Consider the following 25,128-nt stretch of genomic DNA (forward strand, 5'->3'; position numbering starts at 1 on the left):
CACATTTGTTTAAGCAAGTCAGCCATATCAGCTATGCTTTTTTTTAAGGCAGTAAATGAGGCTGAATAAACTGTTTCGCTGCCAGACAAGGCTCCGCTGATAGCCAGGTGTAGCAGTGGTAAGGTGTTGGGACTGCTGTTGGGACTCTGCTGTTGAGACAGCTTTATGTAGGCCCTAACAGTTTGAGGGCACCGTTTGTCACCGTTATAGTGCAAATAATGTATTGTTTAGTGTTGTGTTGTGTAGTGGCTTTGCTTGCATGCATAAAACCTATTTATTTTTTGGTTTGCCCCACCAAGATTGACATGCTAAAATCGCCACTGCACTCACATACAGTACATTAACACTCTCCTCCCCGAAACAAAACACAACACGTACAGAGGCCAAGCCAAGCATTCTCCCACTCATACACTCCCAGACACACACTCCAGGCCTATGCAACAATGCAGTTGGTAGAGCTTGGCGCTTGCAACGCCAGGGTTGTGGGTTCGTTTCCCACGGGGGGCCAGTATGAAAATGTATGCACTCACTAACTGTAAGTCGCTCTGGATAAGAGCGTCTGCTAAATGACTAAAATGTAAATGTAAAATGAAGGTGTGCACCTTGTGAAGAAGCTGAAAATATCCTATAATGGTTTTGAAATGTTAGGGTGAAACTGGGAGAGCTATGGGCTAAGGTTAGGACTGGAATGTCCTTAATTATAGACTGGCCACATTACACACTGAGCTGAGGAAGTGGACATAAAGTTATGATAATAAATGAACATTTTACCCAGCATGCTCTACTTCAGGTTGATCTTTTTGAATTGTTTTTAATATCTGTGTTTTTGCATGTACATTGAGTGATTGGTTGATTCATATTATGTTACACAAAGATAAATAACATAAATGTTTCTAAACTGATCCAATCATTCGTTAGATTTTTTGCACCCCTTACTGAAATGGTTGTTCCAGTTTAAATGGCTTAGATAGCATCCGCACACTGTTCCTAACCCTGGCAGTCATTATGAAGGCAGGTTGCGGGTGAATAAAAATTCCAACTGTTGGATATTCAAACTCTGGCTGGATTCCAACAGGAATTACACATCACTTTGCAAGCCAGCATAATGTGACTTGCAAGTTTCCAGAAATCCCAGTTGGAAGATTAAAATCTGGGAATTTGGGGAAAGTTACTGGAATTTTGCAACCCTACTAGCGGACCTGACAAGGCATGTAAACCATGAGTTTCAGGCCAATGTATTAGGGTAATGCTAGGCCTCAAAATAAGGCCTTATGAGATATGTAATGTATCATCATAAAGAGTTTAATTATAATTATAATATTAGCCTAGGAACTCACTTGGTGAAGTCCACAGGACAAAAAAAAATACGAATTCAAGAACCACGTCTCTGTCACTAACAAATATATTCATGGGGGGTAATTCACTCGAAAACGGCAAGGCACACTGTGAAATTATATTGGCGGCATGGCTTTCAATTAGTTATTTTTGGCCACCCGTGAGTAAAAGTGTTCTCTCAGGTACAAAATTATCTGAGTTGGTTTCCTTGGACTGAATATCTAACTAGCACTAACATGTTTACAATCTTTCAATAAGGATATTTTCCATGTACAGAATTTGTTTCATGTAAGATTTTGTATATGGAGCACTGAAAGTATTCCTACCCCTTGACTTATTCCACATTTTGTTGTCTTACAGGCTGAATTCAAAATGGATTCAATATATTTTTCTCTCTCACCAATCTACACACAATACCCCATATTGACAAAGTGAAAAGTTGTTTTTTGAAAATGTTGCACATTTATTGAGAAATATCTAATTGACATACAGTGGGGAAAAAAATTATTTAGTCAGCCACCAATTGTGCAAGTTCTCCCACTTAAAAAGATGAGAGAGGCCTGTCATTTTCATCATAGGTACACGTCAACTATGACAGACAAAATGAGAAAATAAATCCAGAAAATCACATTGTAGGATTTTTAATGAATTTATTTGCAAATGATGGTGGAAAATAAGTATTTGGTCAATAACAAAAGTTTCTCAATACTTTGTTATATACCCTTTGTTGGCAATGACACATGTCAAACGTTTTCTGTAAGTCTTGACAAGGTTTTCACACACTGTTGCTGGTATTTTGGCCCATTCCTCCATGCAGATCTCCTCTAGAGCAGTGATGTTTTGGGGCTGTCGCTGGGCAACACGGACTTTCAATGGGGTTGAGATCTGGAGACTGGCTAGGCCACTCCAGGACCTTGAAATGCTTCTTACGAAGCCACTCCTTCGTTGCCCGGGCGGTGTGTTTGGGATCATTGTCATGCTGAAAGACCCAGCCACGTTTCATCTTCAATGCCCTTGCTGATGGAAGGAGGTTTTCACTCAAAATCTCACGATACATGGCCCCATTCATTCTTTCCTTTACACGGATCAGTCGTTCTGGTCCCTTTGCAGAAAAACAGCCCCAAAGCATGATGTTTCCACCCCCATGCTTCACAGTAGGTATGGTGTTCTTTGGATGCAACTCAGCATTCTTTGTCCTCCAAACACGACGAGTTGAGTTTTTACCAAAAAGTTCTATTTTGGTTTCATCTGACCATATGACATTCTCCCAATCCTCTTCTGGATCATCCAAATGCACTCTAGCAAACTTCAGACGGGCCTGGACATGTACTGGCTTAAGCAGGGGGACACGTCTGGCACTGCAGGATTTGAGTCACTGGCAGCGTAGTGTGTTACTGATGATAGGCTTTGTTACTTTGGTCCCAGCTCTCTGCAGGTCATTCACTAGGTCCCCCCGTGTGGTTCTGGGATTTTTGCTCACCGTTCTTATGATCATTTTGACCCCACGGGTGAGATCTTGCGTGGAGCCCCAGATCGAGGGAGATTATCAGTCGTCTTGTATGTCTTCCATTTCCTAATAATTGCTCCCACAGTTGATTTCTTCAAACCAAGCTGCTTACCTATTGCAGATTCAGTCTTCCCAGCCTGGTGCAGGTCTACAATTGTGTTTCTGGTGTCCTTTGACAGCTCTTTGGTCTTGGCCATAGTGGAGTTTGGAGTGTGACTGTTTGAGGTTGTGGACAGGTGTCTTTTATACTGATAACAAGTTCAAACAGGTGCCATTAATACAGGTAACGAGTGGAGGACAGAGGAGCCTCTTAAAGAAGAAGTTACAGGTCTGTGAGAGCCAGAAATCTTGCTTGTTTGTAGGTGACCAAATACTTATTTTCCACCATAATTTGCAAATAAATTCATTAAAAATCCTACAATGTGATTTTCTGGATTTTTTTCTCTCAATTTGTCTGTCATAGTTGACGTGTACCTATGATGAAAATTACAGGCCTCTCTCATCTTTTTAAGTGGGAGAACTTGCACAACTGGTGGCTGACTAAATACTTTTTTCCCCCACTGTAAGTATAGCCACCACTATGCTTGAAAATATGGAGAGTGGTACTCAGTAATGTGTTGTATTAGATTTGCCCCAAACTTAACACTGTATTCATGACAAAAGGTTAATTGCTTTGCCACCTTTTTTGCAGTTTTACTTTAGTGCCTTGTTGCAAACAGAACGTTGTGGAATATTTTTATTCTGTACAGGCTTCCTTCTTTTCACTCTGTTTGCACTCCGTAACTACAATGTTGTTGATCCATCCTCAGTTTTCTCCTATCACAGCCATTAAACTCTGTAACTGTTTTAAAGTAATTTTTTTACCCATCTACCAAGGTGCCCTTCTTTGTGAGGCATTGGAAAACCTCCCTGGTCTTTGTGGTTGAATCTGTGTTTGAAATTCTCTGCACGACTGAGGGACCTTACAGATAACCATATGTGTGGGGTACAGAGATAAGGTAGTCATTCAAAAATCATGTTAACCTCTTAAGGATCAGACCCTTATTTTCAATTTCCGCCTAAAATGACCCACCCAAATCTAACTGCCTGTAGCTCAGGACCTGATGCAAGGATATGCATATTCTTGATACTATTTGAAAGGAAACACTTTGACGTTTGTGGAGATGTTAAATTAATGTAGGAGAACATAACACAATAGATCTGGTAAAAGATAAAACAAACAAAAAAACATACGTTTTCTATTTTTATTTTTGTTGCATTGTCTTTGACATGAAAAAGAAAAGCCATACATTCAGATAGGAAGCTGGGGGTAATTTAGATGTTGTCTACAAGAGGGCAACAGTGTATATGCAAAGTTTCAGACTGATACCTTCAAGAATGAAGGAGCAACAACATTTAGTATGAAGTCACCCAGGTGTCCCTCACAAGTTTGCCCAAATGTACCCAAGTGGCCTCCAAGTGGCCGAATTGGTACATTGATACATTTTCAAGTACATAAATATAGAGAAAATACATAAATGCTATGGTAATAAACAATACAAGTTTACACACTCCCAGGAATGTCATACATGATGGATCATTATGGTCCATCATGTATGTACATAAAAGGTACTAACAGGAGATGCGATGAGAATGCTGATCCAATGCCTCACAACACAGACGTTAACTATTTAAGATAAGGGCCAAGTTAACAGCCAACACTGATCTAATGTCATAAGTGAACACACCACAAACCACACACAAAGTGAAAAAATAAGTAATAATAATAATATTTACACAATGTTTACAATTACAGTTTTTAGGACACCGTCAGTCCTCTACACAAGATTGTTCTGCTGTAAAGCAGAGGGTAACAGAAAAAGTAGTGCAGGTGATGGGAGATTTCTTGTGAAGACCCCTGGGTGACTTCATACTAAATGCTATGTAGCTCCCTCATTCATACACCTTATGGAACAGCGGGGACTGTGAAGCAACACAAACATAGACACAGACACATGCATACACACACACGATAACATACTTACTATACACACGCATACACATGGATTTTGTACTGTAGATATGTGGTAGTGGTGGAGTAGGGGCCTGAGGGCACACAGTGTGAAGACCCAGAGTTACCTCTGCTGCAGAGGATAAGTTCATTAGAGTTACCAGCCTCAGAAATTGCAGCCCAAATAAATGCTTCACAGAGTTCAAGTAACAGACACATCTCTGTGTGAATCAGGCCTTCATGGTCGAATTGCTGCAAATAAACCACTACTAAAGGACACCAATAAGAAGAAGAGACCTGCTTGGGCCAAGAAACACAAGCAATGGACATTAGACGGGTGGAAATGTGTCCTTTGGTCTGGACTCCAAATTTGAGATTTTTGGTTCAAACCACCGTGTCTTGTGAGACGCGGTTTGGGTTAAAGAATGATCTGCGCATGTGTAGTTCCCACTGTAAAGCATGGAGTAGGAGGTGTTACGGTGTGGGGGTGCTTTGCTGGTGACACTGTCTGTGATTTATTTAGAATTCAAGGCACAATTAACCAGCATAGCTACCACAGCATTCTGCAGCGATACGCCATCCCATCTGGTTTGGGCTTAGTGGGACTATCATTTGATTTTCAACAGGACAATGACCCAACACACCTCTAGGCTGTGTAAGGGCTATTTTCCCAAGAAGGAGAGTGATGGAGTGCTGCATCAGATGACCTGGCCTCCACAATCCCCTGACCTGAACCAAATTGAGATGGTTTGGGATGAGTCGGACCGCAGATTGAAGCAAAAGCAGCCAACAAGTGCTCAGCATATGTGGGAACTCCTTCAAGGCTGTTGGAAAAGCATTCCAGGTGAAGCTGGTTGAGAGAATGGCAAGAGTGTGCAAAGCTGTCATCAAGGCAAAGGGTGGCTATTTGAAGAATCTCAAATATAAAATATATTTTGATTTGTTTAACACTTTTTTGGTTACTACATGATTCCATATGTGTTTTTTCATATTTTTGCTGTCTTCACTATTATTCTACAATGTAAACATTTTTTAAAATAAATAAAAACCCTTGAATGAGTAGGTGTGTCCAAACTTTTGACTGGTACTGTATATATAGACCCACAATGTATAGCCAAAATGTATTTTATGTTGACTTTGACATGCTGTGGCTGTGGTTTTTGAGTGCCTTGTTTGCTATTCATACACATATTTCATTAGTGATTATATATATATATATATATACAGTATCTAAACCCCTCAACCCCAGTACACCCCTCACATTTTTGTAAATATTTGTGTATATCTTTTCATGTGACAACACTGAAGAAATGACACTTTGCTACAATGTAAAGTAGTGAGTGTACAGCTTGTTTAACAGTGTAAATGTGCTGTCCCCTCAAAATAACACAACACACAGCCATTAATGTCTAAACCGCTGGCAACAAAAGTGAGTACACCCCTAAGTGAAAATGTCCAAATTGGGCCCAATTAGCCATTTTCCCTCCCCGGTGTCATGTGACTCATTAGTGTTACAAGGTCTCAGTTGTGAATGGGGAGCAGGTGTGTTAAATTTGGTGTCATCGCTCTCACACTCCCTCATACTGGTCACTGGAAGTTCAACATGGCACCTCATGGCAAAGAACTCTCTGAGGATCTGAAAAAAAGAATTGTTGCTCTACATAAAGATGGCCTGGGCTATAAGAAGATTGCCAAGACCCTGAAACTGAGCTGCAGCACGGTGGCCAAGACCATACAGCGGTTTAACAGGACAGGTTACACTCAGAACAGGCCTCGCCATGCTTGACCAAAGAAGTTGAGTGCACGTGCTCAGCGTCATATCCAGAGGTTGTCTTTGGGAAATAGACATATGAGTGCTGCCAGCATTGCTGCAGAGGTTGAAGGGGTAGGGGGTCAGCCTGTCAGTGCTCAGACCATACGCCGCACACTGCATCAAATTGGTCTGCATGGCTGTCGTCCCAGAAGGAAGCCTCTTCTAAAGATGATGCACAAGAATGCCCGCAAACCGTTTGCTGAAGACAAGCAGACTAAGGACATGGATTACTGGAACTTATTTGGTTCAGATGGTGTCAAGCGTGTGTGGCGGCAACCAGGTGAGGAGTACAAAGACAAGTGTGTCTTGCCTACAGTCAAGCATGGTGGTGGGAGTGTCATGGTCTGGGGCTGCATGAGTGGTGCCGGCACTGGGGAGCTACAGTTCATTGAGGGAAGCATGAATGCCAACATGTACTGTGACATACTGATGCATAGCATGATCCCCTCCCTTCGGAGACTGGGCCGCAGGGCAGTATTCCAACATGATAACGACCCCAAACACACCTCCAAGACGACCACTGCCTTGCTAAAGAAGCTGAGGGTAAAGGTGATGGACTGGCCAAGCATGTCTCCAGACCTAAACCCTATTGAGCATCTGTGAGGCATCCTCAAACGGAAGGTGGAGGAGTGCAAGGTCTCTAACATCCACCAGCTCCATGATGTCGTCATGGAGGAATGGAAGAGGACTCCAGTGGCAACCTGTGAAGCTCTGGTGAACTCCTTGCCCAAGAGGGTTAAGGCAGTGCTGGAAAATGATGGTGGCCACACAAAATATTGACACCTTGGGCCCAATTTGGACATTTTCACTTAGGGGTGTACTCACTTTTGTTGCCAGCGGTTTAGACATGAATGGCTGTGTGTTGTGTTATTTTGAGGGGACAGCAAATGTACACTGTTATACAAGCGGTACACTCACTACTTTACATTGTAGCAAAGTGTCATTTCTTCAGTGTTGTCACATGAAAAGATATACTCAAATATTTACAAAAATGTGAGGGGTGTACTCACTTTTGTGAGATACTGTATATATATATATATATATGTACAGTGGGGAAAAAAAGTATTTAGTCAGCCACCAATTGTGCAAGTTCTCCCACTTAAAAAGATGAGAGAGGCCTTTAATTTTTATCATAGGTACACGTCAACTATGACAGACAAAATGAGAAAAAAAAATCCAGAAAATCACATTGTAGGATTTTTTATGAATTTATTTGCAAATTATGGTGGAAAATAAGTATTTGGTCAATAACAAAAGTTTCTCAATACTTTGTTATATACCCTTTGTTGGCAATGACACAGGTCAAACGTTTTCTGTAAGTCTTCACAAGGTTTTCACACACTATTTTGGCCCATTCCTCCATGCAGATCTCCTCTAGAGCAGTGATGTTTTGGGGCTGTCGCTGGGCAACACGGACTTTCAACTCCCTCAAAGATTTTCTATGGGGTTGAGATCTGGAGACTGGCTAGGCCACTCCAGGACCTTGAAATGCTTCTTACGAAGCCACTCCTTCGTTGCCCGGGCAGTGTGTTTGGGATCATTGTCATGCTGAAAGACCCAGCCACGTTTCATCTTCAATGCCCTTGCTGATGGAAGGAGGTTTTCACTCAAAATCTCACGATACATGGCCCCATTCATTCTTTCCTTTACACGGATCAGTCGTCCTGGTCCCTTTGCAGAAAAACAGCCCCAAAGCATGATGTTTCCACCCCCATGCTTCACAGTAGGTATGGTGTTCTTTGGATGCAACTCAGCATTCTTTGTCCTCCAAACACGACGAGTTGAGTTTTTACCAAAAAGTTATATTTTGGTTTCATCTGACCATATGACATTCTCCCAATCCTCTTCTGGATCATCCAAATGCACTCTAGCAAACTTCAGACGGGCCTGGACATGTACTGGCTTAAGCAGGGGGACACGTCTGGAACTGCAGGATTTGAGTCCCTGGCGGCGTGAGTGTGTTACTGATGGTAGGCTTTGTTACTTTGGTCCCAGCTCTATGCAGGTCATTCACTAGGTCCCCCTGTGTGGTTCTGGGATTTTTGCTCACCGTTCTTGTGATAATTTTGACCCCACGGGGTGAGATCTTGCGTGGAGCCCCAGATCGAGGGAGATTATCAGTGGACTTGTATGTCTTCCATTTCCTAATAATTGCTCCCACAGTTGATTTCTTCAAACCAAGCTGCTCACCTATTGCAGATTCAGTCTTCCCAGCCTGGTGCAGATATACAATTTTGTTTCTGGTGTCCTTTGACAGCTCTTTGGTCTTGGCCATAGTGGAGTTTGGAGTGTGACTGTTTGAGGTTGTGGACAGGTGTCTTTTATACTGATAACAAGTTCAAACAGGTGCTATTAATACAGGTAACGAGTGGAGGACAGAGGAGCCTCTTAAAGAAGAAGTTACAGGTCTGTGAGAGCCAGAAATCTTGCTTGTTTGTAGGTGACCAAATACTTATTTTCCACCATAATTTGCAAATAAATTCATTAAAAATCCTACAGTGTGATTTTCTGGATTATTTTTTCTTAATTTGTCTGTCATAGTTGACGTGTACCTATGATGAAAATTACAGGTCTCTCTCATCTTTTTAAGTGGGAGAACCTGCACAATTGGTGGCTGACTAAATACTTTTTTTCCCCACTGTATATATGTAAGTTTTTTCAAAGAAAAAAATAAAAAAATCACTCAAATGAATAATATGCAACCATTAAAAAAACGAAGTCCTCATCTACTGGTTCTGTGACACTTTCCCGGTCGATTTCTGCTATAATCCCGTCCAAATCTGTATACCTGGACTTTGATTTAGCTTTTCCAGTACTAGTAGCCATATTGTACTTGCAGAAAACTTTTACTAAATCGAGCTGTGCGTAACGCGATGCGCCACTTCCTTTAGATTCCCAATGGACACTAAACCGTGTTGCGCGCATGCTGAATACACAGGCTTTTCCTCAGTCAGACAAAGGACCATTTCATACTCCTGTAAAGCCCAGATCATTGGCTATCTAGCTAGCTATGTTTCAAAACAATAGGTGGTCATTGGACCAAGATACAGTCAATCAAGTGAACACCGCCTGTCTCATCGGCGCGTAATGTTGTCGTTTCTTTGTGGCTAAAATTGTTTCTGTATCGGATATACCTAATGCAGAATGATGAAGGAAAGGCTGGTTACCTTCTGGAGTGTCTGAGGAATAAATAGGAATCTAAGTTGACTAGCTGAAACAAGGTTTAGTTTTCGATATTCACAGATGTCTTTCTTTGCAAGTTGAACGAGTGGGAATACAACATCGATCGTGCATACAACATGGATGGTGTTAGGATATAAAAATGGATTTTATCAAACAAAACTACGCTATATTTTATCTCTGGGACCCTCAGGATGACAAATCAGAGCAAGATTACTGAATGTAAGTAAAACATTTTACCTTCAGAGGTGAATGTATCAAACCAGTTGTCGTGATAAAAGTGTTTTGTTGTTGTGCACTATTCTCAAACAATAGCATGTTTTTTTTTGTTGCTGTAATAGATACTGTAAATTGGACACTGCAGTTAGATTAACAATAATTAAAGATTTCTGCCCATATAAGACATGTATATGTCCCTGAAAATGTGCTTTTGTTTACAACGTCATTGTAGTCACATTATCCGTATTGAGCAACAACTGTCCCGATTTCGGGACACCCATCCAGTAGAGGTTAAACACTATTATTGCACACAGAGTGAGTCTGTGACTTGTTAAGCACATTTTTTTTAGGCTTGCCATAACAAAGGGGTTGAATACTTATTGACTCAAGACATTTCAGCTTTTCATTTTTTATTAATTGAAAAAAATATATAATTTCACTTTAACATGATGGGGTATTGTGTGTAAGTCAGTGACAAAAAAAGTCAAGGGGTGTAAATACTTTCTGAAGGCACTGTATATACAACACTATGAAGTTAAATGGAGTTGGTTAGAGAGAATGTTCGTGATCTGAGGGGATCAGACAGTTACTGTATAGTCTTCCCCATCCTCCTTAGAGGCAGCACATCCATCTGCACAGGATTTGACATCCAAACCCCCTAGCAACCCTACACTCATACGCATCTCTCTTTCATATCCCTCTATCCCAGCTATACTCAACAGTGCATATCTGTCTCTCATATCACCGTGCACACAAAGAAGACAGCTGCTGAGAGAAGACAGCTGCTGAGAGCAGAACAGTTGGACAGGGAGACAAATTACCAACCATAGAGCAACAGTTGGTCCAGGATGTCTTTGGCAGCATCCCAAATGGCATCCTATTCCCTTTTACAGTGCACTTCTTTTGACCAGGTCCCATAGGGCTCTGAACAAAAGTAGTGCACTATATAAGGAATAGTGTGCCATTTTAGACGCATACTTTCTCTGGACAGTGATTTATATAAAAGCGTCCCTGCCCACTGAGATTGGTTTACAGTAAGGCTTTGGCCCTCCCGTCATGATGAAGCACTTTGTGGTGCATTTCATCTATGATGACTGAAGAGATGTGACGAATGGCTATCTGCTGTGTGTGTGTGTGTGTGTGTGTGTTTGTGTGTGTGTGTGTATGAGTGTGTGTATGTATATGTGTGTGTGTGTGTGTGTGTGCGTGTGTGTGCGCGCCAGCCGTGTGTGTGTGTATGAGTGTGTATGTGTGTGTGTGTGTGTGTGTGTGTGTGTGTGTGTGCGCGCCAGCCAGCCAGCCAGCCAAGCCAAACCACCAGAGACCAAAGCGCCAACCCAGCCTTTTAAAGTAATGTTTGGAACAGAACTACAGCACAGCGCTGGGAACAATTTGCCCTTCTAAGAAATGGCTTGTCTGATTTTGGGTGAGCACTTAAGTTTGTTATTACTTGTTTATTAAGTTGTTGGTTCAGTAATTAAGAATGCCCATGTACTGTAAACACACTACTCAATGGCCTGAACTAAAAGCCTGATACATTCACTGCAGGAGTAATGAGCCAGTAATTAAGATAGTAATTTAGTAAATATAAAAGGCCTCTAGATCCAGAGGTACTGCATGGTACTACACTGGTTTAGAATGTATATCTGACCAAGATGGCTGCCATTATCACCACATTCTAGAGTTATGAAGGTTAATGTCATAGGCCACTCTAGTATTGTAGTGTATCTCTATGGTGGAGGTTACCTGGCCATAGCTGCAGCAGGTAGTGCAGCACTTCGATATGCTTCTTGAAGTGCAGGGCGCTGGCCAGCTCCTCCGAGTCGATGAAGACCCGGTTGCTATGACAGCTGGCCTCCTGGCGTTGGCTGAGCAGCACGGGGCCGAAGCACACCGCCAGGTTCTGACACGTCATCTTGTTGACCTCGTGGTGTGACGCCACCAACTTCAGATGGTCCAGCAGCCTCCGCAGGGTCAACTGGGGTCACAGAGACAGAGAGCATGCTGTGTAAGGGCGGACTTTGTTATTTCCCACAGCTACTGTTATTTCCTAACATCAAGAGGGTTAGAAACTGTACTGTGAATGCTGCACAGTACTAATGAACATTACTGAAGGAACTTGGTGAATGTAGAGAACCAAGAGCACTGTGAACCCAAAGAGGCATCTGCAAAAGCACTTTGTGACAAACGCTGATGTAAAAAGGGATTTATGAATCAACTTGATTGATCGATTGAAGAGGAACTGTCCCTTACCCTCTCCACCTCTGGCAGGTTCTCCAGGAGACTGACGGTGTGTTCTGTGTCTGCCGGGTCGTTCTCACATCCTCCTGCTCCAATACGCAGAGGCCTCTTAGCCATGGAGTCTAACACAGCCTCGTACAGGTGCTTAGTGATGAGGGGGTAGGGCAACTCACGCAGGTAGTCCTTCAGAACACCTGGAGAAAGAGAGAGGAGAGAGAGGAAGAGGAAGAGAAGGGAAGAGAGAGGGAAGAAGTGAGAAAGTGAGAAAGAGAAAGAGAGGGAGTGAGAGGGAGGAGATGGCGAGAGAAGAAGTAGGGGAAGGGAGAGAGAGAGAGAGAGAGAGAGAGAGAGAGAGAGAGAGAGAGAGAGAGAGAGAGAGAGAGAGAGAGCATGAGAAACCCTTCACTGAGTTAACAGAAAAATAATCTCTGTTAATAACAACTCTGATAATGATGATGACAGCTACCATATGTTACTTAAGAGGACAGCAAAGATTTTCAGCAGAAAGGAGACAATGAACAACACCACTGTCTGTTTGTGCTCTCTGAACCTGATGAACTGGGCTTCATACGATTTTCCCACGGCTCAATGGAGTGAAATACCTCTTATGTACTACTTCACAAGACAGCTTAAATATCTGACTAATCCCTAACAATATTATCTTTATGAAGAGTCGTTATTCAGAGAATCTAAGTGTTTTCTTCTCCTCTTCTTTTATACAGCAGGCAAGACCTGGCACACACTCTGCTGGCTGCCAAGGCTTTTAGGACTCATTGTTGTGGTGGGCTCTGTTCTGATTAAAATCGGGCGTGACGTGGCAGCCTCAGAATGTCAGAGAAGCTGGTGAGGCGAAGAGGGTGGGGGACTCGGTTCTGTGATGGCGCGGGCGTTCACACCTGTAACTCCAGCCACATTCAGCCTTCACCAGGCTCAGACAAAAGAGACGTACAAACATGAAACCCACACTGTCTATCTACACTAAGCCCCCGAAAAATTATTGCTTTGCCTTTTCTTTTCATGAAGGGGGAGGGCAAAAAATAACAGACAAATACAGAAATAAAGAAAGAAGAAAAAACTATTGACAGCATGTCAATTCTTAGAGGTGGACTGGATTATTTTTTTTATTTTTTTCTGTGCCTAACTACCCAGCTAGCACATTTGGTTCATTGGAAGTTGTGGGAACGTATGTTTTTTTAAACGTTCTGGGAACGTATAATTTTTGGGTTTACGTTCTGAGAACAAACGTTCTGGGAACGTTCTTCTACCCCCAAGACATAAGACTGCTAAATATTTAGTAAAAACATTTTGGGGGAAAAAACTTTCTGAGAGCGTTCTTCTACTCCCTAGCCATAAAACTGCTAAATAGTTAAACAGATAACCAAATAGCTACCCGGACTATCTGCATTGACCCTTTTTACACTAACTTTTTTTTACTCATCACATATTCTGCTGCTACTGTTTATTATCTGTCACTTTATTCCTAGTTATATGTACATATCTAACTCAATTACCTCGTACCTCTGCACATCGACTCAGTACTGGTACCCCGTATATAGCCAAGTTATCTTTACTCATTGTATATTTATTATTACTTTTATTATTACGTGTTTTCCGTTTTATTATTTCTCTATTTTCTTTTTCTCTGCATTGTTGGAAAGGGCCCGTAAGTAAGCATTTCACTGTTAGTCTACACCTGTTGTTCACAACGCATTTGACGAATACAATTTGATTTGAAGTGAACATTTCGCTTGTTCTGGGAACGTTTATTTTTAGGTTGCAGGGAGGTTCTGATAAAGTTTTACTCTGGATCCTTGAAAGTTTTCCTGGGAGGAAAACGCTCTGAGAATGACAATTATAGGTTTTTGAATAACTTCCTTAAAACTTTCATAATAACACTGCTAGCTTATTTGGGGTTAACTTTTTTGAACTTCAAGCACAGATAGGACACATGGAAATTAATTTCCTTAGGCATTAATCATGCAAACACATAATTTTTTTTATTGTGACACGACATCAGTGAGATTCAAACCTATAATATTTTGTTCTCTATCCATGGAATTAGTCCAGTGCGTCACCAGGATGGAAATAGCATGCCATTTATTTAATGCATAAAAAGCTGTTAATTTTAGTCTATTCAAACCAACCCCATTTCAAAGGAAACAAGCACTCATTAAGATCAGGTGTGGCCAATTACTGGGCGCGGCCAACACACCTGTACACACTTAACAAGATAGACGATAGAGAGAGTTTTGTTGATGTTGAGAATGCAATGTATATGTTTTTAAATAACATTATTAGAACATTCTCTGAACGTTACTAAAGTTTTCTTGTGGTTTTTATGGAACGTTTTCTTCACGTTCTGAGAACGGAATGTATGTTTTAAAATAATGTTATTTTTACCCCTTTTTCTCCCTAACTGGAAGTTACAGTCTTGTCCCATCGCTGCAACTCCCATACGGACTCGGGAGAGGCGAAGGTCGAGAGCCATGCATCCTCTGAAACATGACCACTCTGGAGGCTAAAATAAAACATTTAAAACGTTCTCTGAATGTTACTAAAGTTTTCTTGTGGTTTTTATGGAACGTTTTCTTAATGTTCTCAGAACAATTTGAGAACATGTCTTTAAATAGAACTATGAGCAAACCTGTCGGAAACTTATGCTGAAGTACTGAAATTCCCACAGAACGTTGTTTCTTAACGTTCTGAACTATTTGAGAACATTCCCAATGTCAAACCAGTCGGACAAAGTTCCTAGAACATTACCAAAATTGAAATGAACTTTTAGGAAACGTTCTGTTAAAGTAATGAAATACCAAGAAATAAAATGTTTTTGTAAAATGTGTTAATGTGCTGAGAATGTTCCAAAGCCAAGCAACTATACTGCACCATTCCCAGAAAGTTGTGGGAAGGTTGTATGCAAAATAACCATAGGACAAACATGCTCTCACCAAGCTCTAAGAAATGGTTCTCAAAACGTTATGTGCTAGCTGGGTGGCTATCGGTTTTCAGAGCAGAGCTTTGAGCTGTGCAGTCAGTGGGTCCTCAGAGACTTGGACTGTTTCAGTCAGTAAGTACTACAGGTCCAGTGCCATACAAAGACAACTTCAGTTCAGACACACGTACGTGACTAGATTGACAATATCATCCAGATTAAGACACTCTAAATAGAGCTGTCTAATCCATTAAGCATGGATATAACCCACACTTAATTAGGTTTTGGTTGTTTTCATAACAGTTCTCCAGAGTGCAATAATGATAAATTAGGTAGGTGCTTATATTTGTCCTATTTTACACATGTACAAGTGTGTATATACGCATGTGTGAATAGTACATTTATTTTTTTGCATATCTCAACTCCCCCTGAGACACTCTCAGAGAGTGGGGACACAGCCAGGGTCAGCCATTATCAACTGCGACCCTGGAGCAATTAGAGTTAAGTGCCATGCTCAAGGGCACATAGACAGATTTTTTAACAGGTATTTGAACTAGCGACCTTTCGGTTACTGGCCCAACGCTCTAACCGCTAGGCTACCTTCTGCCTATGCTGTCGCCCTTGCTAAACTACTATTACTACACAGGTATTCATGTTCCCTCAGCCCTATGTTCCAACAGCCCTATGTTCCCTCAGCCCTATGTTCCCTCAGGCCTATGTTCCAACAGCCCTATGTTCCCTCAACCATATGTTCCCTCAATTCTATGTTCTCTAAGCCCTATGTTCCCTCAGTACCCACTGAACCAATTGTAATTAAAATTGGCACAAATGCTTATTGTTATTAGATAGAAAATACTGATTATTTCAGCATCTATGTGAATATGTAAGGGTATGGGACTTACTGAATATGTCCAATCACTATGACCTTGAACCTTTGTCAATATTATAGCAGCCCAAATTGCATTTTCTGAGATAAAAAAGTATTTTTATAATGATTGGATCTAATATATACAATGATATGGCCTAGGACCCCCTGAAATATTTAATAATTGGTGACATTTGACCGGAAGTTGAAAAATGTCTCGTTCCCTCAATCGAGTTGCCCTGGTTTAGAAGTTAGAACTGAGGGAACATAGGGCTTGATTGGACATATTCAGTAAGTCCCATACCCTTACATATTCACATACAGTGCATTCGGAAAGAATTCAGACCACTTCCCTTTTTCCAAATTTTGTTATGTTACAGCCTTTATCTAAAATTCTCATCAATCTACACACAATACCCCATAATGACAAAGCGAAAACAGGTTTTTTAGAAATGTTAAACAGTTGACAGTGCACGTCAGAGCAAAAACCAAGCCATGAGGTCGAAGGAAAGCTCCGAGACAGGATCTGTGTCGAGGAACAGATCTGGAGAAGGGCACCAAAAAAATTCTGCAATATTGAAGGTCCCCAAGGACACAGTGGCCTCCATCATTCTTAAATGTAAGAAGATTGGAACCATCAAGACTCTTCATAGATGCTGAAATAATCTGCATTTTCTATTTTATAACAATAAGCATTTGTGCCATAGAAAAATGGTTCAGTGGGTACTGAGGGAACATAGGGTTGAGGGAATATAGGGTTGAGGGAACATAGGGTTGAGGTAACATAGGGCTGAGGGAACATAGGGCTGAGGGAACATGGGACTGAGGGAACATGGGGCTGAGGGTACATAAGGCTGAGGGAACATAGGGCTGATGGAACTGAGGGAATATACAGTAGGGCTGAGGGAACATAGGGCTGTGGGAACTGAGGGAACATGGGGCTGATGGAACATAGGGTTGAAAGAACATTGGAAGAGTTTAATGTAAATGGTCACCAATATATTATTTGTAACATTCTACATTACAACTCACCGTCTAGTAGTCTCATAGTGACAATGTTGCCTAACAGATTTAGAGGAGCAATGAGAGCATGAATCAATGTTCACTTTTTAATCCTGTCCAATCCCGTTGTCCACTTAAGGAAGAGAGAGTCATTAACTTAATGCTGTCCCGTCTATTTCAGACTGCCTGGCATAATCTCCATCCCTGCTACCTGCTAATCCAGCCAGAAACAGGAAACAAAGAGCTGATTGACCATTAGCTGGGAATCTGGGATTAGGCTGCTTTTTAGTGGTGGAATAACCTGGATTTCCTCCCCAGAGATGGACTAATAAAGTGCTGTTCTACTCTATTCTCCTTCCAGTGCATGTAGTCTGGCAGGAACACAGTAGGTGGACTCCTGTTGACATAGTGATGTACAATGCATAAGGAAAGTATTTAGACCCCTTGACTTATTCCACATTTTGTTACGTTACAGCCTTATTCAAAAATTGATTAAATAAATAAAACATCCTCATCAATCTACACACAATAACCCATAATGACAAAGTCAAAACAGGTTTATAGAAATTTCAACAAATGTATTAAAAATTAAAAACAGAAATACCTCATTTACATAAGTATTCAGACCCATTGCTATGAGACTCAAAATTGAGCTCAAGTATATCCTTGAGATGATCATCCTCGAGATGTTTCTACAACTTCATTGGAGTCCACCTGTGGTAAATTAAATTGATTGGACATGATTTGGAAAGGCACACACCTGTTTATATAAGGTCCCACAGTTGACAGTACATGTCAGAGCAAAAACCAAGCCATGTGGTCGGAGGAATTGTCCTTAGAGCTCCGAGACAGGATTGTGTCGAGGCACAGATCTGGGGAAGGGTACCAAAAAAATGTCTGCAACATTGAAGGTCCCCAAGAACACAGTGGCCTCCATCATTCTTAAATGGAAGAAGTTTGGAACCACCAAGACTCTTCCTAGAGCTGGCTGCCCGGACTAACTGAGCAATCGGAGAGAAGAGCCTTGGTCAGGGAGGTGATCCAAGAACCCGATGGTCACTCTGACAAAGCTCCAGAGTTCCTCTGTGGAGATGGGAGAACCTTCCAGAAGGACAACCATCTCTGCAGCTCTCCACCAATCAGGCCTTTATGGTAGAGTGGCCAGATGGAAGCTGCTCCTCAGTAAAAGGCACATGACAGCCCGCTTGAAGTTTGCCAAAAGGAACCTAAAGGACACTCAGACCATGAGAAACAAGACTCTCTGGTCTGATGAAACCAAGATTGAACTCTTTAGCCTAAATGCCAAGCGTCACGTCTGGAGGAAACCTGGCACCATCCCTACGGTGAAGAATGGTGGTGGCAGCATCATGCTGTGGGGATGTTTTTCAGCAGCAGGGACTGGGAGACTAGTAAGGATCAAGGGAAAGATGAAGGGAGCAAAGTACAGAGAGATCCTTGATGAAAACCTGCTCCAGAGCGCTCAGGGCCTTAGACTGGGGCAAAGGTTCACCTTCCAACAGGACAACGACCGTAAGCACACAGCCAAGACAACGCAGGAATGGCTTCGGGACAAGTCTCTGAATTTCCTTGAGTGGCCCAGCCAGAGACCGGACTTGAACCCGATCGAACATCTCCGTAGAGACCTGAAAATAGCTGTGCAGCGATGTTCGCCATCCAACCTGACAGAGCTTGAGAGGATCTGCAGAGAAGAGTATGAGAAACTCCACAAATACAGGTGTGCCAAGCTTGTAACATCATACCCAAGAAGATTCGATGCTGTAATCGCTGCCAAAGGTGCTTCAACAAAGTACTAAGTAAAGTGTCTGAATACTTATGTAAATGTAATATTTCAGAATTGTATTATTTATAAATGTGCACAAATTTATAAAAACCTGTTTTTCCTTTGTCATTATGGGGTATTGTGTGTAGATTGATGAGGGAAAAAAACAATTTAATCAATTTTAGAATAAGGCTGTAACGTAACAAAATGTGGAAAAAGTCAAGGGGTCTGAATACTTTCCGAATGCACTGTAGATTCAGTTTACTGTTGAAAAGTCCAAGATGACTCTCTGGCGGAGTTGTGATTTATTCAGCAGAGACCAGCAGAGACATCGAACTTAAACACACTGGCAAGAGCAATATTACACAGTTACAGTATAGAGATATAAGAATATCAACAACAACTACACTAGGTGTGAATTTACTAAACTAATCTGAAGAAAATATGTATAGTAGGGGCCTACTCTATGTTAAAGATTTATACATAACCTTAGTGTACAAAACATTAAGAACATCTGCTTATTCCATGACATAGACTGACCACGTTAATCCAGGTGAAAGCTATGATCACTTACTGATGTCACTTGTTAAATCCACTTCAATCAGTGTAGAATAATTTTTAAACCTTGAGACAATTGAGACATGGATTGTCTATGTGTGCCATTCAGAGGGTGAATGGGCAACGTTTTTTATTTAAGTGCCTTTGAATGGGGTATGGTGGTAGGTGCCATGCACACTGGTTTGTGTCAAGAACTGCAATGCTGCTGGGTTTTTCACGCTCAACAGTTTTCTGTGTGTATCAAAAATGGTCCACCACCCAAAGGACATCCAGCCAAGTTGACACAACTGTGGGAAGCATTGGAGTCAACATGGGCCAGCATCCCTGTGGAACGCTTTCGACACCTTGTAGTGTCCATGCCCGACGAATTGAGGCTGTTCACTCAGTGTATTTTCTTTTGAGTCTTTGCTGTGTCAAAAATGATATCCTTCCCATTTCGCTCCTTTACTGTGTCATAGACCTCATGGTGCGTGACCGTTTCTTCCCCTTCCGCTGAGCCTAACCCAGGTCTGTTTGCACATTATGAGTCTGAACTGAGCCCCCTCCATAACTGTCCTCAAGACCCAACATGCCTCAACACAGCAGTACAGACGAGAGAGTCTGCTGTCTGTGCATTCCAACACCACACAGCCGTGGTGGTATCGCAGAAAAAAATACTGCAAAACTACATCTGCTGTGTCAAGCAATCAGGGAAGGCAGACTTCTCTCTCTAGAGGGTCTATTCGCATTGATGAGAAATAAGGAGAATTTTGAGAGATTTCCGAGAGGTATCGATTCTCGAGAGACATTGCTGTAATGTAAACTTGCGTTTAGTAAAAAGCTACCTCCGGAGGTCGCGCACGACACTCACCCGACAGTTGCCCCACTCTAAGCAGGGCAGTGTAAACAGAAATGTCTCGTTGAGCCCAACATTCATACAGTAAAAATAATAATAGTAGAGCAATGTTTTTGAAACAGCTGAAATGTATAGACATTATATTTGAAACTTGTTTTATTGAGTTTTCACCTGCAATTGTCGCCGTGGCTTTAAAGGTCTTGAACAGTCAAAATCATGTTTTTCATGAAATTGGAAGGCTTTTGGCAGAAACCAGATCAAAGTAAGACATTGAAAATGACTGTTGCTTCTACATTGATAAAGTTTGATCATAAAATGAATGGTCCACTCCCCCATGTCAAACACTTGGATTCAGGAGACAGGATGAAGGCAGGATTATTAAGTGTGTTTTGATGGAACGGTCCCCAACCCTATATCCTAGACACCCACCTGAGCGACCCATACACCAAAGAGAAGTCCCCATCTGTTTTATGGCCCTGCTGTAAGTTCCCTATACGCAGCCAAAACAGAAAGATAAATGCGGTCAGAGACCTACTAGAGCAGCACCGCCCCCTCAAGATTCTCAGCCTGCCTGGCAGGGTTGGTCCTACAAAGCCAGAGCCCCCTGATGGGATAGGATAATATACAAGGAAATTCTCAAAGCTGCTAATGAGAACCTTGATGACCTTGTACCTAGCCGGTGGAGATTCCAGTGGGGTACCCCCAACTAGGTAGTAGCAGTGCTGGCAACACTGGCTGCAGTAACCCATGGGGAGGGAGTCACACTCAGACAATCAGAGAGGGGGCATATTATTGTGGCCCTGGTGGCACAAAAATAATCAAAGGTCTGACTGCACGGAGATGCTTGGGAAAATGGTTACAACGGGGGACCAGAGTGTTTGTGTTTCAGGGGAAAAGGGTGGATCTGATCTCCATCACCTAGGACTTGACATAGGTTAATCAAATCTCACATTGTTGTCAATTTTTGCTCAATCTTGCATGCTTTCTCAAACAGCTGTAACTGTATATGCATTCGTAAATCAGGTCCTTTCTTGAGTTGGCCTCTGGGATGTAACAACCGTTGAGCATCTGATCTTATGGTTGATTGTGGAGGAAAGGGGTTGAGTGTGTTAGAGTATGTGCGTGTGTATGTATCCCACATCTGTTGCAAGGGGGTAAGGATGTTAGGGAGAATATATGATGAACCACAATAATTGTTTACTAAAATAATAATTGCTTGACAAAAATGTAATGTAATGCAATGGCAATCCGGGTTATAGGTAACAATCCTTCGCATGAACTACCAACATTATTACGCATATTAATTGATAATGATGGAAATTAAGACATGCAAGATATTTCAATATATATATATTTTCAATAGCTATATATATATTGAGGTGAGAGCATTGAAAATGCTTTTGGCGGTTGACCTGCTTCTGTTCTGTGGGTGGCACTGTGTGCTGTTTTGGAAGGATGGGTCCTGGCCTCTCGGGGGGCCTAGAGATCCGGGGTGACGGGGGTGATATACTGATCACTGGGATGACAACTCAACTTGGGATGGGGAGGGGCTTTAGCGGGGGGAATAGTGGAGAACAATTGGAGGGTTACTTAGTAGCAATGCAAATATCATGGTACAGCTGTATGGACACTCAATCACTATGGTACTTTTTATTGGTACATTTACAAACATATATTATGATAAATAGATTTGAAACTTGTATCTCATTATGGTAAGTGGTGAAATAAGTATAGCCAGTTATAATTGTAATGGCTTAGCAGATAATAACAAAAGAAGAACAATATTTACCTGGATCAAAGAGAAGGAATATAATATCTATTGTTTACAGGAAACTCATTCAACAATTCCAGATGAAGTTGTGTGGGAAAAGGACTGGGGGGGGAAATATACTTCACCTATGGGCAAAGAAACTCAAAAGGGGTGATGATATTAATTAACAGTAATTTGTCCAAACAGATCCGCAAGGTAGATGGATTATTTTAAATATGTTATTGGACCATAAACAGATATGGCCAATTAACCTTTATAGACCAAATAATGATAAAAAAAGTGTTGATAGGGGACAGAATGCGGTCGGACCATCATATAATTGGCATATACCATCATATAATTGGCATATTTTTTAAGCGGGGGGGGGCATGGGCAAGTTGCAGCGGAGGGTGCAGAGCTGGTGGCCGGGGTAGTGGTAGCCAGGTGGAAAGCATGGCCAGCCGTAGCAAAATGCTTGTTGAAATTCTTCGAAATGTATCGGTGGTGATAGTGTTTCCTAGCCTCAGTGCAGTGGGCAGGTGGGAGGTGGTGCTCTTATTCTCCATGGACTTTACAGTGTCCCAAAACTTTTTGGAGTTAGTGCTACAGGATGCAAATTTCTGTTTGAAAAAGCTAGCCTTTGCTTTCCTAACTGCTTGTGCATATTGGTTCCCAACTTCCATGAAAAGTTGCATATCGCGGGGGCTATTCGATGCTAATGCAGGACGCCACAGGATGTTTTCGTGTTGGTCAAGGGCAGTCAAGTATGAGGAGAACCAGGGGCTATATCTGTTCTTAGTTCTGAATTTTTTGAATGGGGCATGCTTATTTAAGATTGAGAGGAAAGCACTTTTAAAGAACAACCAGGCATCCTCTACTGACGGAATGAGATCGATACCCATCCAGGATACCTGGGCCAGGTCAATTAGGAAGGCCTGCTCGCTAAAGGGAGCGTTTGACAGTGATGAGGGGTGGTCGTTTGACCGCGGACCCGTTACAATAAGGCAGTGATCGCTGAGATCCTGGTTGAAGACAGTGGAGGTGTATTTAGAGGGTAAGTTAGTCAGGATGATATCTATGTGGGTGCCCATGTTTACGGATTTAGGGTTGTACCTGGTAGGTTCCTTGATCATTTGTGTGAGATTGAGGGCATATAGTTTGGACTGTAGGATGGCCGGGGTGTTACGCATATCCCAGTTTAGGTCACCAAGCAGTACGAACTCTGAGCTGGGGGCTGAGGGGGGTCTGTAGCAAGCGGCAACAGTGAGAGACTTATTTCTGGAAAGGTGGATTTTTAGAAGTAGGAGCTCAAACTGTTTGGGCACAGACCTGGATAGTATGATAGAACTCTGCAGGCTATCTCTACAGTAGATTGCAACTCCACCCCCTTTGGCAGTTCTATCTAGATGGAAAATGTTGTAGTTGGGGATGGACATTTCTGAATTCAATACAGTTGAAGTCGGAAGTTTACATACACCTTAGCCAAATACATTTAAACTCAGTTTTTCACAATTCCTGACATTTAATCCTAGTAAAAATTCCCTGTTTTAGGTCAGTTAGGATCACCACTTTATTTAAAGACTGTGAAATGTCAGAATAATAGTAGAGAGAATGATTTATTTCAGCTTTTACTTCTTTCATCACATTCCCAGTGGGTCAGAAGTTTACATACACTCAATTAGTATTTGGTAGCATTGCCTTTAAATTGTTTAACTTATGTCAAACGTTTCGGGTAGCCTTCCACAAGCTTCCCACAATAAGTTGGGTGAATTTTGGCCCATTCCTCCTGACAGAGCTGGTGTAACTGAGTTAGGTTTGTAGGCCTCCTTGCTCGCACACACTAATTCAGTTCTGCCCACACATTTTCTATAGGATTGAGGTCAGGGCTTTGTGATGGCCACTCCAATACCTTGACTTTGTTGTCCTTAAGCCATTTTGCCACAACTTTGGAAGTATGCTTGGGGTCATTGTCCATTTGGAAGACCCATTTGCGACCCAGCTTTAACTTCCTGACTGATGTCTTGAGATGTTGCTGCAATATATCCACATAATCTTCCTTCCTCATGATGCCATCTATTTTGTGAAGTGCACCAGTCCCTCCTGTAGCAAAGCACCCCCACAGCATGATGCTGCCACCCCCGTGCTTCATGGTTGGGATGGTGTTCTTCGGTTTGCAAGCGTTCCCCTTTTTCCTCCAAACATAACGATGGTCATTAAGGCCAAACAGTTCTATTTTTATTTCATCAGACCAGAGGACATTTCTCAAAAAAGTACGATATTTGTCCCCATGTCAGTTGCAAACCGTACTCTGGCTTTTTTATGGCGGTTTTTGGACAAGCTGTTTTCAAAACTGCAATATTTACATTAATTCTGATTATTTCCAGGGTTACACAACACCCTGAAATATATGTAGATATCTTTGTTAGAAATAATACTACACTGAACGAAATAATAAACGCAACATGCAACAATTTCAAAGATTTACTGAGTTACAGTTTATATAAGGAAATCAAATGAAATAAATTCATTAGGCCCTGATTTGGGGATTTCACATGACTGGGAATACAGATATGGATCTGATGGTCACAGATACTTTAAAAAAGGTAGGGGCGTGGATCAGAAAACCAGTCAGTATCTGGTGTGACCAACATTTGCCTCATGCAGCGCGACACATCTCTTTCGCATAGAGTTGATCAGGCTGTTGATTGTGGCCTGTTGAATGTTGTCCCACTTCTCTTCAATGGCTGTGCGAAGATGCTGGATATTAGCGGGAACTGGAACACGCTGTCGTACACATCAATCCAGAGCATCCCAAACATGCTCAATGGGTGACATGTCTGGTGAGTATGCAGGCCATGGAAGAACTGGGACATTTCAGCTTCCAGGAATGGTGTACAGATCCTTGCGACATGGGGCTGTGTATTATCATGCTGAAACATGAGTTGATGGCGGTGGATTAATAGCACAATGGGCCTCCTGATCTCATCACGGTATCTCTGTGCATTCAAATTACCATTGAACATTTTTGATTGTGTTCATTGTCCGTAGATTATGTCTGCCCATACCATAACCCACCGCCACCATGGGACACTCTGTTCACAACATCGACATCAGCAAACCA

General features: G+C 41.9%; 1 protein-coding gene across 1 annotated transcript in view; it reads right to left on the minus strand.

The window, feature by feature from the left end:
- LOC121540463 (rho GTPase-activating protein SYDE2) overlaps positions 1-25,128 on the minus strand; it is a 100,320-nt gene that overhangs the window by 13,211 nt on the left and 61,981 nt on the right. The window contains 2 exon segments of the mRNA XM_041849341.2: positions 11,791-12,022; positions 12,298-12,479. Of these exon segments, the coding sequence (XP_041705275.2) occupies positions 11,791-12,022; positions 12,298-12,479 (414 nt within the window).

Source organism: Coregonus clupeaformis, unplaced genomic scaffold (genome assembly GCF_020615455.1).
Source record: "Coregonus clupeaformis isolate EN_2021a unplaced genomic scaffold, ASM2061545v1 scaf0127, whole genome shotgun sequence".
In the NCBI taxonomy this organism is placed as follows: Eukaryota; Metazoa; Chordata; class Actinopteri; order Salmoniformes; family Salmonidae; genus Coregonus; species Coregonus clupeaformis.